Here is an 18234-nt window from a genome sequence, read left to right as displayed (position 1 = left end):
ACATTTCTCTAGCTTACTTTATTGTAGGAATACAGTATATCATACATGCAGCATACAAAATACGTGTTCATGGACTGTTTGTTATCAGGCTTCTGGTCAGGAGTAGGCTATTAACAGTTTAGTTTTCAGGGAGTCAAAAGTTTTTGACTGCATGGGGGTGATTGGGACTCCGAAGCCCTGCATTGTTGAAGGGTCAGCTGTACATAATGAGATATCTTGGGGATGGGACCCAGATCTAAATATGACATTTATTTATATTTTATATATACCTTACCACATAGCCTGAAGGTAATTTTATGCAATATTTTTAATAATTTCGTATATAAAGCAAAGTTTTGACTGTGACTTGTCACGAGGTCAGGCATGAAATTTTCCACTTGTGGCATCATGTTGGCACTCAAAAAGTTTCAGATTTCAGATCTTTGGATTACGGATGTTCAACCTGTATAATTCACCCATAAAAAGTAATTCCTAACATCTTAATATTTTTAGATGAAAACATACTGTATTTAAGCAGTCCTGGTAGTTCCAAAGCTCTCTTGCAGCCATATAGCATCTATGACGCCTTGTGATTTTTAGTGGAGCCATTTACGATAGGATATCACAGTGACTTTTTTAATGAAATATTTCAAATATTCAGAATGCAGTAACAAAACCCATGCTGGAGTCAATAGTTGTTAGTATATTGCTGCATGCGTTTTGGATTTTTGTAAATGAAAGGTTAAGGATAAGATTAAGTTATGCACTTTCATTCCCTCCCCCTCCCTAGGCGATTGCGCTCCTGATGTCGGTGTGCGTCCCTTCCACCCACACCTTACAATGGGACCACGTTGCCTGTGTGTATGAGTTTGCTCTGGCTGCCGTAACAAAACGCCAGAGCCTGGGTGGCTTAAGCAACGGAGATTTATTTCCTCACAGTTCTGAGATAGGGAGGCAGCATGGTCGGGTTTTGGTGAGGGCTCTCTCCCTGGCTGGCAGACAGCCGCCTTCTTGCTGTGTCCTCACTTAATGGAGAGAGAGGAAGATCTCTCTGCTGTCTCTTGTAAGGGCTCTAATCCCATCATGAGGGCCCCACCGTCATGACCACATCTAAACCTCATCGCCTCCCAAACGCTCCATCTCCAAACACCATCACCCTGGGGTTAGGGCTTTACTGTATGAATTCAAGGGACACAATTCAGTCCACAGCACCGTGGATCAATAAGGAAGGCACAGGCTGCTTACAGCTGAGAGCCTGGCCGAGAGCCTTAGACCTCGCAGGAGGCTGGTTTTTCCTCACAGAACAGGCTGGAGCGGACTGCTGGCTCAGGCTCGGCCAGGGCAGGGTGGCCCCTGCAATGCTAGGCTTTCTTTGGCCTGCTGCTTCCTTAGAAGCACACAACCCATCCTTTCCTTATCATCAGGAAAACCATCATCGTACCCAGACGGCTCGTGCCTCGCCTTTCCCTCAAAGCCAGCAGACTGTGCTGAGGTCTCGTTGGCTGGGCCAGGCCTAGCTGCGGAGAGGCTGCAAAACAGTTTTTGATCATCTAGTGGAAGAAGGTGAGGCAGAAAGAATTGGGCATGGATCTTAGCCAATTTATAAGATCTGCCAATAAAGGACCCATAAACTATATGCAGTATAGTCTCTATGTTTTCAACTTCTATGTGAATCATTTAATACTATATACCTTTGACAGGAGCTAATGCATGTGGGTTTCTCTCATTTTAAGCATTCTCTAGGCAGTTGCTTCACTGTCCTGGCATCTGGATAGAAACACATCACCTGGGATCCTTGTGCACAAGTGTAAATTTATCTGAGGACACAACTACAAGCGAACTATGGGTTATGGATGGGTGCATCTTTAACTTACCTGATAATGCCGAATCGCTTTCCCAAACAACTATTCCGCTGTACTGAACCCAGCAGTGTGAGAGGTACCGCTTCCCCACATCGCTGGCAGCCTTTGAGCTGCGGTGGGAGTGAAGTGTGTTGCTTCACGATCTGCTTTCTCTTGATGACTTGAGATCGCATGTCTTCCTGGGATGCTGGTTTCTCCAGTGTCCTCTCAGGACGTTGTTTCTGTTTGCCTCTTTGTTTCTTACTGTTTGGGGTCTATTCTGGATCCTATCATATGAACCAATCCAGTTCTATGTAAGTTGCAAGTAACTTCTCCCATCTGTGATTTGTACTTTAACTTTGTGGTATTTTGTGTACCAAAGTTACATGTTAACACAGTCAGTGCTAATGGTTTGAACATAGTTGGTCTTGAAATTTAATTGCCAATGTGACAGGATCAGGAGGTGAGGTCTAGTGGGAGGTGTTGGAGTCATGGGGAGGATCCCTCACGAACACATTAATGCCATCTCTAAGGAGTGCTCGCTCCCTCAGGACTGGATTAGTTACTGTGAGAGCGGGTTGTTATGAAGCAAGCTTCCTCCTCGTGCTTGGTCTCTGCCTATACCCACTTTTCTGCTTCTCCACCAGGTCTGGATGTAGCATGTAGCCCTTCCCAGAGGCTGAGCAGATGCAGGCGTCATGCTCTTGGACTTTCCAGCTACCAGAATCATGAAGTAAATACACCTTTCTTTATAAATTGCCCAGCCTCAGGCATTCTGCTACAGCAATGCTGAATGGACTAAGACAAGCAGCTAGCTTAACCCTTTTTCTGGCATCTGTTAATTTTTAAAGAAAAACTACCTTACTCTTAGGATCAAAAATACTACATTGTCTTAAATGTTGCTTTTCACCTTTACGTCTATAAACCATCTAGAAATGTTTTTGCACAAGTATGAAGGGAGAGCCAGTTATGCAGACGTACAGCCATCTCCCCGTACGCGTGTTGGACAGCGCGTCCATCCCCACTGCATCAGTGGTGTCCAAGCTTGTTTAGCAGCAGCACACTCCATCACTTGGCAGAAAATAACTTCATTATTTGTCCCATGGGAGCCACAAAAAGATTTGAAAACCACTATTCCAGAGAAGCCTTAAGCATGGATTGATGTTTCAACTGCTCAGCAACCCTCTCCCACTGATGGGACCCCGTATGGTGACTGCCTTCGGCAGCTGTAGTGGGAACAGCTCGGAAGTCCTGTTTTTACCTGGGGACAACCAGCCTGTTCTGCCAATGGCCTGAGTGTAGGAAAAGTCTTTCCCTGCACTCCGCCCCTCTTCCCCTACATGTTTCTTGGACCCTCAGCCAAATTCTGTTCCAGAATGCCAAACATGCTTTGGTAATTTCAGGCCTCCATGGGAAGGATGAGGGTGGGCCTGGCATAAATGTCACGAGGCCCTCCCGGATTGTCCCCAGGGGGACGCACATTTTCCCCCCTGTGCCACAACCACTTTCACCTGGCTGCAGCCCTCCTCTCCCTCTGATGTGTCCTGGTCTGCTGGATAGACGTCTACCTTTCCCTTTAAGAATGGGGTGCCTAGGGGGCAGAGGCTAGACAATAGGTCGGCCCCCCTCTGAACTTGGCACAGACCCTGGCAGTGGACACACTCAGCATGTGTGGGACAAAAGTGCACGTGAAGACACAAAGCTAGTCTCCGGTCCCTTGTACCCAGGGGCTGTCTGACACGCCAGGGCAAGGCGGGAATGAAGTGGCGCGTTAGGGCTGATGTTCCCTTCGCCCCATGACCTAGGTTGTGGGATGTCGTCGCAGTCAGGAGCCTGCACTCCAAATGGCAGCGGAGGTTTATTTCAATGGAAGGAAAGAAAGGGATACTGATTATTTTACAACAGTATTTTCCTTACAAATTAAAGAGGGTTTGCATCGCTACGGTAGGATTTGGCACTCTGAGAAGACAGTTTGCATCTGACATTTGGCCTACCTAGGACATTCCTCCAGGTGAAGCCAAAAGCCAGTGCTGACTACAGCTATCCAAGACTTTGAGCGTCTCCAGGGCTGCCCTCCGGACCCCAGGATCCGTGTCCAGCTGTAGCTCCTGGAGGGCTGAGAGTGAGCACAGAGAGGAGGAATCAGGCCCCCTGGTCAGGATGGCACACCCTGTGCCCTGGCATTGGCTACAGGCCAGGGCGGCTGACAGTGGCAAGGGACGGACTTGGAACCTCCTGTGTGATGCCAGCAGACGGCCGTGGGGCTGTGTGATTTCGCACATCACAGACCTCCCAAGGCTCCAGCGGCCGCCCTAGCATGACAGCGAGACACCCACAGCCGGACTGCAGCATCAGGGCAGAAGCATTTCATGAATAGCTGTGAACGCGGGAAACAGCACAGGGGACGAGATGGACCCCGCCCATCAGCAGCTGTCTTCCTGGACGGTCCTCCCCGGTGCATCCCTCCCTCTCTGTCCTGGTTACACCAGCCCCCACCCCCCAAGTCCCCACAAGAAAGAACTGTCTGGCTCTTCCCTGAGGGTAGTTTCACTAAGCTCCCTAAATGAGTTTTGCTGAGTTTGTGGACTCAGAGTATAATCGAGCCTCCACTACTTACAATTCCGTAATGCAGGAAAGTCCAGCTTTTTCAGGTAATGTGTAGACATCTGCTTCATAATAATTCCTAAAATGACAGCCAGAGACATGCTTATCACATGAATATTAGGCCAGCAGGCAAACCACTCTGTGCCCCTCCCTGCAAGAGACTTAGTTTTGCCGTATGAGGACATCCGGCAGAGGTTTTGTTGGGCCAAGTCGGCAAGGAGGAAGCCTGGTTCAAAATCAGGCGGGTAGGAATCTGGGTCCTGGTGGGACAGGAGCACAGCGCGGGGATCAGACCTGAGTGTGGAACCCAACTCTGCCCCCTGTCTCCCTCCCCGTTCAGGGCTGGGGTTGACCAGATGGCTGTCGTGGTCCACCCTGAGTCCAGAGACCTGTCTGCTTACCTGCCAAGTTGCAGGCAGCGATTCTGATCCTTGACAAGTTACTTTTAATGTAGGTCATTGTTTCTAGCAAGAAGCTGTAGAGAACGGCAGGCTTTTTCTGAGCCTACAAAAAACAAGTGACACACACAGCCTTGGAGGACGCGATCCTGGAGATGGGCTGCTCACCAAGAGTGTTCCCCTCTGTCTGACCCGTCAGTTCCCTTGCAACTGGGAGGGTCTACCCAGAGAGGTCAAGCGCCCATCCCAGCGTCACACAGCAGATTAGTAGCTAGGCAAGTTAAGGACCATCAGCCCCTGTTGCATTTCTGTTGGACTCTAGAGGGGCTCTTGCATTTGCCCAGAACCTGCTCTGTCCGACACGGTAGCCACTGGCCACACGTGGCCCTTAAGCATTTGAAGTGTGGCTAGTCTGAATTAAGTGGAAAATGTCTCCTGGATTTTGAAGACTACCCAAAAAGACCAAAATGTAAACTATCACAGTAATAGTTTTTATATTGATTACATGTTGAAATGATCACATTTTAGTTATATTGGGTGAAATGAAATATTAAAATTAGTATCGCCTCTTCCTCCTTTTCTGAATGTGGCTGCTAGAAAACTTAAGAATAGACATGCAGCTTGCATTCTACTTCTGTTGGTCTCGACAGTTCACACGTGGGAAGTAAAAGGAGTCACAAGAAAGAAATCTGTGGCAGCCTTGACCCTAAGCTCCAGGCCAGAGTGTGGCCACCTGGGACGGGCTGGTCCCCTTCCCCTTCTCACCAGGATGGAGCACATGGTTGTCTGGAAAACGACCATCCTGTCATCGGTACTGGCGTCACTTTGCCCCGATGGGCTCTCCAGGGACTTCCAGCCCCAGAAGTGCACACACTGAAACATGGTAGCCATACAGGCCTGGAGGGACAAGGACACAAGACAGTAGAGAGGCATCAGGCCCACAGGGCCAGGGTGGTTTGCACGAGGGGTGGGGCTGGCAAGAAGCCAGAGGGCAGCCCGGGAAGCACGCCACAAAGCGGAAGGGCAGGGCTGGTGGCTCCTGGGAGGCCACCTTGGATGCAGCCTCTGCCGCCTTGAATATGGGGCTGTGTATCCACTGTAGAAAATCCCCGTGGAGGCACCTTTGTGCCCTCAGCTGCCCTGCCTGGGACCCAGCCCTCCAGGGGATCTGGCACTGGGGGCCTGGCTTGGGTGGGCAGGACTGGTCGAGTACCCCAGCCTCTGGCTTTGGGAGATGGGAGGGCAGGAAGAGAGGGTGGGCGTCTTCCCCAGGGATGGGCTCATCACTGCTCGTGGCTCATCCCTGAGCTTCCCTTCCTGAACCTGCCCGCCTCGGTGGCACCTTCGTTACACTCCATCACCCTTACTGGCTGTGCCCCCAGCTTCTTCCCTGCAACACCCCCTCTCCCTTCCCCGCTGGACTGTGGTTGGTATAACAGGGAAGAACAACGTGGGCTAAACACGGGGTGGTGGGGTTAGCAAGGAAAAGGGGTCTTCGAGTGGTGACACTTCATGCCCAGGGTCGCCAGGGACCCCACAGCAGAGCCCAGGTCTGGGGAGCATGTTTCCTCGACCACCTAGAAACCTGCCGCCCTCAAGGCAGTGGGATTGAGGGGACTTGTGCCGCAGAACTGGGGACCGAGGCAGCAGTTGAAAATGACATTGAGTTCCCCTCGTGTGGGGCCAGCTGCATCCCCAAGGCTTCCTAGGAGGGGGCAGAACCACCCCATCCTCAGTGACTTCCCCTGCACCCCCTCCCCAGTCTATGCAGGGAGAAGCAAGAACGGGGAGGTCAAGGCGAGTGCGGAGCCTGGGGCGGCAGGTGCCTAGTGTGCGGGCAGTGGCTACATGAGGAGACTTGTCCCCTCTCCCTGTCCTACCTCCCACCCTAAAGCCAGCGAGAAGCTGGGCCTTAGAGCGGGAGGAGAAGCCAGGCCGGCTCCCTTCCCGTACCCCTAATGGCCCCCAACCCAGGCCTGCCCCCCGGTGAGTGAGGAGGGGACAGGACCAAGTCCTGATGCCCAAAAGTGAACAGCCAGGTGCAGAATCTGCCAGAAGACAGGGGGGTTGTGCAGAAGACGCTGCAGGCAGTGACTGGAGAAGAAGGAAGCCATGCCACGTTCCCCACGGAGCTGAGACGCCCCTCTCCCCGGCCTGCGGAGAGATGGGGTCCGGGCGGGGCGGGGGTTGCAGCCCTGGGCTTTCAGGGAAGACTGAGTGGGGTGGAGAAATGCCCGCAGCTAACAGAGCTAAAGGACCTATCCCTCTAGGGGATGCGGGCCCCAGGCGTCGGGCCACAAAGACGAGGCTGCATCTTACTCGGGCCGTGTCGGAGCAGGGGTCCTGGCAGTGCAGCATGAGAGGGACCCAGGCCTTCTTCACTTCCCCTTTGAAGAAATGCTTCTTGGAAATCCGGACCACCTTTGCCAGCCTCCCAAAGAGGATGAAGGCTTTCAAACGCAGCAGCTCGCTTTCCTGCGGCCAAGATGTTACACGGCTGACTGCAGGAAGCAAAAAGCCCAGCGAAGCCCTCGCCACTCTCCCAGGACCATTGTCAATGCCATGGCCCTGCAGAGCCTGCTGGGCCATTGCATCAGGGCAGAGTCTCTCCTTCGGCGGGGCTGACAGTCCCGGAGGGACCGGGCATTACTCTAGCCTGTGACAGTCTGTTCCTAGGTGAGGGCTTGTGTGGAACGTGGACACACACCCCCGCCCAGCAGCGGCCGGCACGTCGTAGGTGCCCAGGGAGTATCTGTGGGCTGCAAGGAGTGAAACGGGCAAGCTCTTCCCTCCTGGCAGGGCTGGAGGGGCCCACGAGCCCTCGGACCCCACAGCACTGATTCTGCGGAACGCAGATCGGCCAGCTGATGTACGGGCACCAGGCAGGAGCCGCAGAGCCTTCTCTGGCCGGAGCCCGTCTTTTCGCTGGGGGTGAGAAGGGCAAGCTGAGGGAGGCTCTGAGCGGGACTCACGTTGTCGAAGAAGACCCTGCACCGCTCAGAGATGCTGTCGAAAAAGGCCCCCACATCCCCTTCTCGGAGCTCAGCCAGGATCTTGGCCAGGGCCCCCATGCCCTCAGCAGTCACGCGGATGCTCGCGGGCCCCCGCAGCGAGCCCAGGCACTTCTCCAGCAGGAGCTTCCGGTACTGCTTCACCTGGGGGGCGGCAGCCTGGCTCAACCGTGGCTCCCGCCTGCACGGGGGAGCACCCGCGGGGCCCCCAGCTCTGGGGACCTCAGGGCCAGGCGAGGTACCTTCCTGGGGGCGCCCAGGGCCATGTTGCCGAGCGCGCGCAGGGACAGCACCCGCAGGGCCTCGTCCTCCTCCTGCTCCGCGCCCTGCTCCAGCGCCAGCACCGCCGGCTTCAGCAGCTTCTCCTGGTGCAGGATCGGGTCGCTCATGAGCTGCGAGGAGAAGTTTGACAGTTCCCCCAGCGGAGGCCCGTTTCTCTGCAACAAGCCATGCGACACGCAGACGGTACTCCGAGAGGGAGGGGAGGGTTGCAAGTGCCTCAGTTTCCTTACTTGTAACAAGGGGTGACACTAGTGCCTGCCTCGGGGTTGTTGTGGGGACTCAATGAGGGACTGTGCAGGGAATGCTAGACAGGTGTTACCTGTCCAGACACATAGATTCATTTCCCCTTTATTTCTCCAGATAATAAGGCAGAGCGGCTGCCAAGTGCCGGAGCCAGGCCCACCCATGTCTGAACAGAAATGCACAGAGAGCATGAATTTCTGTCATTCGGGAGAATCAATATTGGCCTAGTACTCAAAGTGCCAAGACCACAAGCCGATGGGGACTCCCTGGCTGGCATGCGTGTACATGTGTGTGTATGTGTACATGTGTGCACATATGTGTGTATGTGCACATGCACATGAGCCCCTGTTAAAGAGTCCTAAAAAGAAAACTAAACACCAAATGGGTGAGTCCGGGGGCAAAAGGAGACGTGAGTCTACTGACTGTTGTCGTGTCCAGTTCTGTAATCCCCCATCAGGCACGGCTGCTCTGACCCCCCAGCGCCCTGTCTCCTCCCCCCGCTCCAGCCAGTCCTGGACACCAACACCGGCAGCAGCTTCCTACCGCACTTCCTTCACGTAGACATTTACTGAGCACCTACTAAGGGCCAGGCGAGCGGTGAGTGAAACTATCACACCCTGTTTGAAATGCCCTTCAGGATAAAGTCCAAACTTCTTAGCATGAGTTTAAAAAACTCTTTATAACACAATCATATCAACTTTCGAAGAATTTGAATAACTTGCTTCTCAAAAGCTGAACCTCATTTTTAGACAGTAATAATTAGCTGGCATTTGGTGAGTGCTCGCCACGAAGCCCAGCAACGCCTATATTATCTCATTTAATTCACACCGACGCCCCGTAAAGTAGGTACCGCTGTCCCCAGTCTGGCAGATGTGGAAGGCGAAGCACAGAGACACCAAGTCACTGATGCCCGGCTGCCCAGCTGCTGAGTGGAGGAGCAGGACCGTGACCCGGCCCTCGGATGCCAGCACCTGGGCCTGGCCACGGAGAGTTCCGGACCGAGACACGTCAAAGGGTGCCTCTCCGTCCCACCCTCGTTTGGAGGGTTCACAGAGGTGGCATGCACACAGGGAGGAGCCCGAGGACGTGAGGTGGCTTGGCGAGCACGTCCCAGGCTGCCTCGCACGGGCCAGGAGATTTTTGTACAGCCCACAGCCAAGGATCATTTTTGCATTTTTAAATGACGGGGAAAAAATCCAAAGAAGAACATTTCATGACACGTGAAAATTATGCGCAGTTTAAATTACAGTGCCCACCAGTAAGTAGGGTTTGATCGGAACCTGGCCATGCCCACTGGTGTATATGCATCGTCTGCGGCTGCTCTTGGCCACAAAGTCAAAAATATTTAATTACTTTGTGGCCCTTCACAGAAAAAGTTTGCCAACCCCTGTCCTGGGCTGCTGTTCCGTTCCTATGGTAAGTTGGGCATCATTTCCCTGGGGAGCCTCTCAATGCTCCAGCGGTATGACAGGGTAGCCCGGCCCACCTTCCCAGCTGGCGGAGCCCCTCGGCTCTCGGAGTCCTATGCGGGCAGCCTGCCCCAGTGACAGCGCAGGAGCCCTCCGCTGGGCCCCGGGGTTGCTGGCACCTACCGTGCCGCACATCAGCTGGCTGCCGGGCTCAGGGCACAGGCTGTGTCTCGGTCTCTCTGCCCCGCAGTGCCCCGCCCTGAACTACTCTCGTGATGAGCGAATGAGGGGGAAGGTGAGTGAATGAGCACACCAAGGTGGGGAGCTGGCCCGCCCTCGACTCCGGTGCCCAGAGATGAGCCACTGCCAGAGGAGCCCAGCGGCCCTGCATCCCCCCCTCGCACGGCCCACGCCCGCTCCTCACTTCCACACAGATGGCCGTGCTGCTGATGCGGCAGCTCGGGACCTGCGAGTCCATGCCCCTGAGCACCAGCTCCGACAGCCTCGGCCTGTAGCCCTCCACGTGCCGCATGCACAGCCTGTGCGGGGAGACGGGGCCGCTGGTCAGGGGGGACCCAGCTCCTGCCTGACGTTGGGCAGAGCTGGCCTGGGGCTGGCGCGGGCTGGCGAGGCGACCTTGGGCAGATCTCCTAACACCTCTGGGCCTCTCCTTCCTCGCCCAAAGGGCTTGGTCAGGTGGTCAGCGAAGTACTTAATCTTCATCTACTTTTTATAGAAGGGACTGAGAACGAGGACTGCTCGAGAGCTCTGGACCCGGGAAGCAAGTCCCCGCCCTGGCCCTGCTCAAAGCCCTGCGTGGCCTCCTCTCTCTGACCTCTCATCTCTGCTCTGAGCAGGAAGAGTTGGAATAGAAGATTCCTGCTATCTTGCACGCCACCCAGGGTCTGGGACACGGGTCGATCAGCATGGCAATTTCCCCAGAAACGGAACATTCCGCCACGACTGGACCGCGCCCTTCAGTCCCCCAAGGAGGAGACTGGAGGCCCTTCTGTCCCCAAGGAGGTGCCTCTCAGCTCCCACTGCTGCCACTCTGTGAGAGCTGGGCCCCACCTGGCCAGCCGGCTCACGCCCTCCAGGAAAGACCCGCCGTCCTCCAGGAGGGCCCACACGGCCTGCTCCTCCAGGGCGTGCTCCAGGCGCTCGCTGCGGATTTTCTTGCACAAGAGCTGCATGGACTTGATCGTGATCCTGGAAGAAGGTGGGAGCTTGTGACACGATGCCCGGCCGGGAGCACACGGCCAGGGAGGCTGGCCCAGAGGCCGCCTTGCTGTGAGGCCGGGTCCCAGCACCTGCAGGGCCTAGTCCAAGGGGCTGAGGGTCCGGTCCCAGGAGAGAGTGGGTCTGCACGCTCTGAAAACCACGCTGTGCTGGACACGTGCTGGATACACTGCTGCCTTGCCCCCCTCCCACCGGCCCACCCGCCCTCGAGAGCACCTCTGCGGGTTCAGCTCCTCGGGCAGGGGCCTCGTGTGGACCAGCCTCCACGTCTTCAGGACGGGTGAGGCGGCCTCTGGCTCGTGGCTGCTGGCGAGCTGCAGCAGGAGGGTGTAGAGCAGGTCGGGGAGGAGGCCCAGGAGCGCGCCCTCCTGGTCCATCTTCTGGATGAGAAGGTGGGTGGTGCACAGGGCCTGCAGAGAGAGGCGGGCGCTGGGGCTCCTGCCCGGAGACCCCGGAGGAGCCCCAGGGGCTGCCCTGCCACTCACCATCAGAGGGTCCACCGCGGCCAGGCGCCAGACGTCAGCCTTGGAGGTGGCGTTGACCCTGGGGGTGAACCGCGACTGCAGCCGGCTCATCAGGCCGTGGAGCATGGTCCGGGCAAAGGACACGTTCTCGGCCACAGCCAGCCACACCTCTGTCAGGTGGCTAACCAAAGCAGGGCACAAGCACTGTGAGCTTCCTGGCAGGCAAGAATCCCTCGGGATGTCTCTGCAGCCCCCAGAGTAGGGGTTGAACGCTGGGGGCTGAATGTCAGGGAGGTGGAGGGAGGCGCCAAAGTTTGCATAATTAGCACCCAGGCCCCTGACTCCACACTCAACCCCCTTTCTCTGTAGGGGCTCAGAGTCCCACGGCTCCAAGGAAGGCCCAGCTCCCCTACCGGGAGACCTCGGAGGGCCCCTCTGGCCGACTGTCTGATGACTTTGTGGACATGTCCAATATGCCCCCAAGTGCCCAGCTTGTGTAAGGCTGGCACTAGGCAGCTTGCTGATGTACGTCCTAATCCTCCCTTCCCTCTCTGAGGAAGATGTTCTTATGTCCATATCCCACACAAGAGGAAACCGAGGCGCGCAGAGGTTAGGTAACCTGCCAGACTGCGACTGCAGACGGCCTGACAGATCCCCAAGGCCGAGCCCAGGCCCCTGCCAGGAAGGGACGTGCTGAGGAGAGGAGCAGAGGACAGAAAGGCGTGGACCTGGCAAGTTCTAAAGGGCTAAGGTGACGATTCTAACAAGTCTAAATGCAATTTAACAAGATCAAGTTGACGAAGAGTTGAATTTACAAAACCGAATGCGCAAGTGCGGGTGAGTTTGGGTTGCGGGGGTGATGCGGCCGGGGCCCTCGTGGTAGGAATCGAGTGCAGAGGTGGGTCGAGTGCGCTCACAGCACCAAGTAAAGAAGCCTCGGGGTGCAAGGAAACAGGGAAGCGGGGACCTCAGGCCTGCGATGGCAAGAAACAATTCTACCAACCACCTGTTGGAAGAGGACCGGGGCTCTGAATGCAGCCCGGCTGACACCTTGATTGCAGTCTTGTAAACCCTGAACGGAAGGCCCAGCTGGCCACACCCAGACTCCTGCCCCAGGGAAGCTGCAAGATCATACGTGGGTGGTAACTTGTTCCTCGGTAACAGCTAACCAACACAAATGTTGGTGAACTGAGTGAACGCCAGTGTGACGTGGCCACCAAGCATGCCAGCCTCACCCAGGGCTGCCCCTCACCCCCACCGCCACTGCCACGAGAGCCACTGACCCCCATTCCATCACGAAACCCGCACTGCCCTCTCACCCGGACCCGCCGCAGGGCCGCCCTTGCGAGGAGCAGCTCCACTTGCAGCCAGGCCTGCATTTTGGGGGTCAGCCCTCCTGGCTCTGGGTTCAAGGCCCTTGTTTGAAACTCTCTTTTCCTTGTTCACAGCCTCGTGGTGCGACACCTGCCTAATCTCCCTGCGCCAGCACAGGCTCGACTCCTCTGGGGATTATTGCCCACCTCTTTCTGGGCCCTGCACGTTTGGGGAGACCCTCCCCGGCTGCCTGTGGGATGCTGTAGCGCGCACGGGAGTTGGCGCTATTTGCAGAAAGAGGGGGCTGCTCTCTGCTTTACTCATGACCGCCCGAGGGGCTGCAGGTTGGGCTTTTCTTCCTTGGAAACTTGGACAAGTCCCTGCCCCTCTCAGGACACATTTGAAAGGAGTGGGGACAGACCGGAGCCTTGCTCAGGCCTGGGGAGCCACGTGCAGGAAAGGGCTGCCGTGGGGATGCTGGGCGTCACAGAACTGTCCCGGGGGAGACCAGGGCATGTGGGAAGCTATGGGATCCAGATTCCAGCTCCGCATGATGAGGCTGTAAAAGTCTGGGCTCGGGATCAGTGGTTCGTCGGGAGCTGGTACCTCCTACAGGACATACAGGCACAGGGTTTTGACCTGCCTCGGGGCGGGGCAAGGTACTGCCCAAGGCCCCAGGCTTCCGGGACATTTGGGGTGGTGAGCTGGGCGTGATGTGAGCTGCACAGGAGGCCGGGACTGCCTCCCCAGGGCGCTCACCTCTCCATGGGCAGGGGCTGCCTCAGGAGCGACGTGAGGACGGTGTCCTGGTGGTAGTGCGCCAGCAGGAGGATGCCCTTGATGAGCAGGTGCCGCACCTCCGGCTGATCCACCCCTGGCAGGTGCACCAGGATGGCACCCAGGATCTCGGCCGCCTGGGGAGGGGGCGTGGCATCATGGGGCAGCCTGGGTCCCCCCAGGCCTCCTTCCCTCACCCCATGGCATCCCCTCCTCCGGGGACTCTCGTTGCATCAGACAAAGGACAGGTCAAGCTGCCGGCACACTCTCCAGCGTGTCCTGTGCCTGCTTCCTCATTTATCCGGCCTTCAGCACGGGAGGGACGTACTCTGGGAAAGGGCCTCGGGCCTCCAGACCACTGTCCACGTACTGACCAGGTGACCCTCAACACATTTCTTCCTCATTCTAGAACTCTATTTCCTCCTCCTCTTTGGCAACCAGGGGTTTAGGGTAAGCACTCACAGTGGGTGCACTGAGCAGCCCAGCCCCACTCCAGGTGGCCCCTGCCCCACGTGGCTCTGCCACCTTGTCCTCCAGATCCTTGACCCGCATCTGGAGGAAGGTGCCTATCCAGGTGACAGAGGCCTTGTCGTGCTGCAGGTCCATGGCCCCGATGTTCTCGCAGAGCTTCTGGATGAGTGACACCACCTCGTCGCAATTAAACTCCATGCAGACCACCTAGGAGGAGAGCAGGCTGATCTGGGATCTGCAAACCAAGTCTTGGGCCAACTCCCCTGCCCCACGTGACCACTGCACCCCATCCTCTCCCACCCCAGCTCATGGCCCCAGCCCAGGCCCCCATCCTCTCTCAGACCCTGGCCGCAGCCTCCTCCAGGCACCCGCCCCTCTTGCTGTCCACGGGTCTGCTCAGACCTCACTCCTCTACTTCCAGGGTCCCCCTGTCAGCCCCTCCAGGCTCGGCCAGCTTTCCCAGGCCTCTGGGGTATACCCCAACCTCTCCACTCTTCATCATCTGCACCCCAACCCCGCACAGGAAGCTCCACCTCAAAATCCGCTATCCTCGCTCTGCTGCCCTGCAGCCCTGCAGCCCTGATGCCCCTGGCCTCGTCCTGCTGCTCCGCAGCCCCCTTGGTCCTAAGACAGTTGGGGCCTTGCCCCCCTGAAGTCCTGAGCCCCCTGTTCTGGCAGCTCTGGGCACTTCCACTCATCACTGTGCCATTAGCGTGCCCATGTCCAGCGCCCTGTGCAGGCCAGTCCAGATGGTTCCAGTGGCCCCCTCCACTCTTGGTGTAGCACATTGCAGGGATGGGGAGCAGACAGCAGGGCATGGGCCAGGGGGCACAGTGGGGACCTGACATACTGCAGCCCGTTTCAATACAGACAGCAGGAGTCAGACCGAAGGCCATGGACGTGGGGAGCCTGGGAGGCCCCACCCCCAAGAGATGGCTCAGGCCCCTGACACCAGCCCAGGGCCCAAGCAGGCTTTCCAGCTGTCACCTTGGCGATTCTCGAGGATGCGCAGAAAATCTTCTCCATGTCTGTGCCCCAGAGGTCCTCCTTACATTTCTCAAGCTCCTTCTCCTTGGCAGTGCTCCACAAGGAGCAGGTCTGGCTTGCTGTTGGGAGTACAGTTTCACACATGACCCGCAGGGACAAGGGCCTGGCCACGGCCACTTTGAGGCAAACTCCTACCCTGGCTTTGCGAGCCTGAGCCACCCTCCGGCATCTGGACATCCCCTCCCTCTGGGCTTTGCTGTCGTCGTTCCTTCTGCACAGCAGGCCTCTGCCCGCACCACCTCTACGCACAGCTCAGATGCCTGCTCTCCCTTCAGCTCAGCTGTGGCCAGTCCTGCCATGTCTTTGGTATCTACGAGCTGACCTTCTCACAGGGGGTCCCCTTAGTGCCCAGCACATGCCCTCAGCGAGTCAATCTGGACCAACGAGCCTCTCCTTCCAGAAACTTCCTGGTGAGCTCTCCCTACTCTGCCCTCTCTGTTGGTCACCTTTGCCTGTCTCCATGTGCAGAGCGGCCAGGCTTCCCTGCAGGGCAGGCCGCAGCCAACATCCCTGGTGTGAGCCACCCTCCCTTCCAGGAAGGCTGGCCCTCGTGCTCTGCCCCTCCGTACCGTGAAGATCTAGCAGGGTGGACAGGACATTAGTTGAGGCTATACGGGTTCTTCGGTGGGCGTCACAGGTGCATGGGGCAATGAGTCCGACCATTGTGCCAAACTGCCCCAGCTTCAGGGGGATCTGGAGGATAGGAAAGCAGGGCTCCCACCTGTGCTCTCCGGCACACTCAGGGGCAGCACAAATGGCCACTAGAGAATGTGAATGCTGCTCTGCAGGCACCGTCTGGGGCGGGGAGGCTGCCACCATCGCCTCCCACCCACACATCAGCCTCCCACCCCCATAGTTGGGCCCCTGGAGGCCGATCGGCCAGGGTCCGAGGGTCCAGGACCAGCCCTGAGCCAGCTCTGCCCTGCTCGTAGCTCTGAACTCGGGTGAAGTTGTTCCTGTAATGGGGCCCTGGGTTCAAATCAGGGTTTCCCCACTCACTGGCTGAGTGGCCAGGGTGGGGTACCTCTCCCCTCAGCCCCTCAAGTTCCCTGTCTGTACAGTGGAGATAATAGTGGTGCCTCCCCTTTTGGGGAATGTTGTGAGAATCAGATCAGAGAAGGCAGGCGACACACTCAGCGTTGCTCAGCGCTGGTCTTGGCCCTGCTGAGCTCTGCTGAGCCCTTGCCACGCACCTCCCCCAGCCTTGGACACCGTAACCTGCTCTTAGCCGCCCGAGGACAAGGCAATCAAACAGTTTGGAGCCATCACGTGCAGGAAAAGAAGTGTCACCAAGTCATGTAAGACGGTTAATCAATAAAACACTACATTGTTCTAGATTTCGTGATGTTTGTGCTACCTGACAAGCTTTGTAAAATTTGCGATTTTATGCTGATTTGTTTTCTCATTCTAAGTAAATATCCATTTTCCTAACCAACATAGTATTCATCATTGCATACCCTTTTTCTTACAAAGGGCCCCATAACACCTGGACCCACACCCAGCCACATCCCATCCTTTCCCTGCCTCGCCCGCCCAGAGCCCCGGCACTAGTTTGTCGCAGCCTCTTCCCAACGGACTCTGCAGGGGCCAAACTTGATATCAAAAGTGTTCCCTCTTCTCCCACATAAAGACAGGAATCCCCCTGTGGCTGTCCGAGCAGCAGGCTGGGGGTGGGCGCTCCCAGACTCACACAGACTCCAACGCTTTGGACATAGATCTTCAAGAGATGCAGATGGAGCTTCATGGCCTTCTCCCTCTCCCATTCTTTCTCCGACAAGATCCACTTCTCCAGGAGCTGAGGGTAGAGCCCAGGACACAGAAGCAGGCATGGAAATCCCGGTGCCAGCCCTTTCCTGGCTAGCTTTTGCCCTCCGCTTTCCTCCTACTCAGAGTCTGAGTCTCTATGTTTCTGTGTCAGTCTAGAAAGTTCTGGTTTTCTCCCCAGGCTCCACCATGAAGGGAGGCTGCAGGCAGGGAGAGCATGTCCCCAGCATCCTCACCAGGATGGTGTTTGGCCTGACTCCAAATGTTTGCCTGCAGTAAAAGGCCAGGAGTACAGCCCACCCTGCCCCCCAGATGGCCCTGGGGGCCATTCTGATATCAAATTTCATTCCAAAGTAAAGAATATTACTACAGATGAAGCGGGTCATGCCATCACGATAGTGGTCAGTTCATTAAGAGGACATAACAATCCCAAATGTTCATGCACCTGACAACACAGGTAAATAACATGTGCAGCAAACCTGGTAGAACTGAAAGGAGAAATAAATCCACAGTGATAGCCAGAAATTTCAGTGCCTCTTTCTCAATAGTTGATAGAACAGGAAGATGGACAATTGGGAAGGACATAGAAAACTTGAACACTTGGCCTAAGTGACATTAAGGAACACCACCCCCAACGACAGCAGAATAGTTTCCAAGTGCACATTTACCAAGATAGATCATGTCTGGGCGACAAAATCAGTCTCCATTGATTTTAAGGGATTGGAAATATACAAAGTACGTCCTCAGACAACAGTGGAGTCAAATTAGGAAGCTAAACCAGAAAGGTTTCTAGAAAACCCTCACATATTTGGAAATTTCTAAATAACACACAGGTCAAGGAAGAAATCAAAAGAGAAATTAAAATGCACTTTGAACTGAAATAATATTAGAACACAGTATATCAAAATTGGTGGAATGTGGCAAAAAAAGAACAAAGTCTATAAACCTACATTGTCTCATCTTTATTTTAAGACTTATTATAACATCACAGTAATCAAGCCAGTGTGGAATTGGTGTAAAGACAGACAGACACATCAGTGGAGCAGAGTAAGTGTCTGGGAACAGCCCCACACCATGTGTGGTCACTTGATTTTTGACAAAGTTGTAAAGGTAATTCAGTAGAACAAGGATATTCCAGCAAAAGGTGATGAAACATGTGTAAAAATAAAATAAAATAAACTTTGATCCGTGCCTCAGACCATACAAAAATTAACTCAAAATATATCATAGACCTAAATGTAAAACCTGAAAATACAGAACTTCCAGAAGAAAAAAAAAAAATAGAAGAAAATCTTAGTGGCCTTGGGTTAGGGAAAGACTCTTAGATTTGACACCAAAAGCATGATTCATAAAAGAAAAAAAGATAAGCTAAACAATCAAATTTAAAACTT

At 55.4% G+C, this 18234-nt stretch overlaps 1 protein-coding gene across 1 annotated transcript in view; it reads right to left on the bottom strand.

The window, feature by feature from the left end:
- Nucleotides 1-3814: 3814 nt before the first annotated feature.
- The window catches only part of MROH2A (maestro heat-like repeat family member 2A), a 50595-nt gene continuing 36175 nt past the window's right edge, over nt 3815-18234 (bottom strand). The window contains exons 26-42 of the mRNA XM_012648833.1: nt 17536-17585; nt 16770-16961; nt 15649-15772; nt 15020-15138; nt 14087-14239; nt 13544-13698; nt 11492-11651; nt 11223-11416; nt 10839-10976; nt 10192-10306; nt 8076-8225; nt 7795-7977; nt 7142-7297; nt 5588-5719; nt 4826-4928; nt 4438-4503; nt 3815-3936 (exon numbers count right to left, since the gene is read on the bottom strand). Of these exons, the coding sequence (XP_012504287.1) occupies nt 3815-3936; nt 4438-4503; nt 4826-4928; nt 5588-5719; nt 7142-7297; nt 7795-7977; nt 8076-8225; nt 10192-10306; nt 10839-10976; nt 11223-11416; nt 11492-11651; nt 13544-13698; nt 14087-14239; nt 15020-15138; nt 15649-15772; nt 16770-16961; nt 17536-17585 (2312 nt within the window). The remainder of the gene's footprint in view (nt 3937-4437; nt 4504-4825; nt 4929-5587; nt 5720-7141; nt 7298-7794; nt 7978-8075; nt 8226-10191; nt 10307-10838; nt 10977-11222; nt 11417-11491; nt 11652-13543; nt 13699-14086; nt 14240-15019; nt 15139-15648; nt 15773-16769; nt 16962-17535; nt 17586-18234) is intronic.

This window comes from Propithecus coquereli, unplaced genomic scaffold (genome assembly GCF_000956105.1).
Source record: "Propithecus coquereli isolate 6110/MARCELLA unplaced genomic scaffold, Pcoq_1.0 Scaffold295, whole genome shotgun sequence".
In the NCBI taxonomy this organism is placed as follows: domain Eukaryota; kingdom Metazoa; phylum Chordata; class Mammalia; order Primates; family Indriidae; genus Propithecus; species Propithecus coquereli.
The sequence above is the reverse complement of the archived record's forward strand: the minus strand, read 5'-3'. Positions and strand labels throughout refer to the sequence as shown.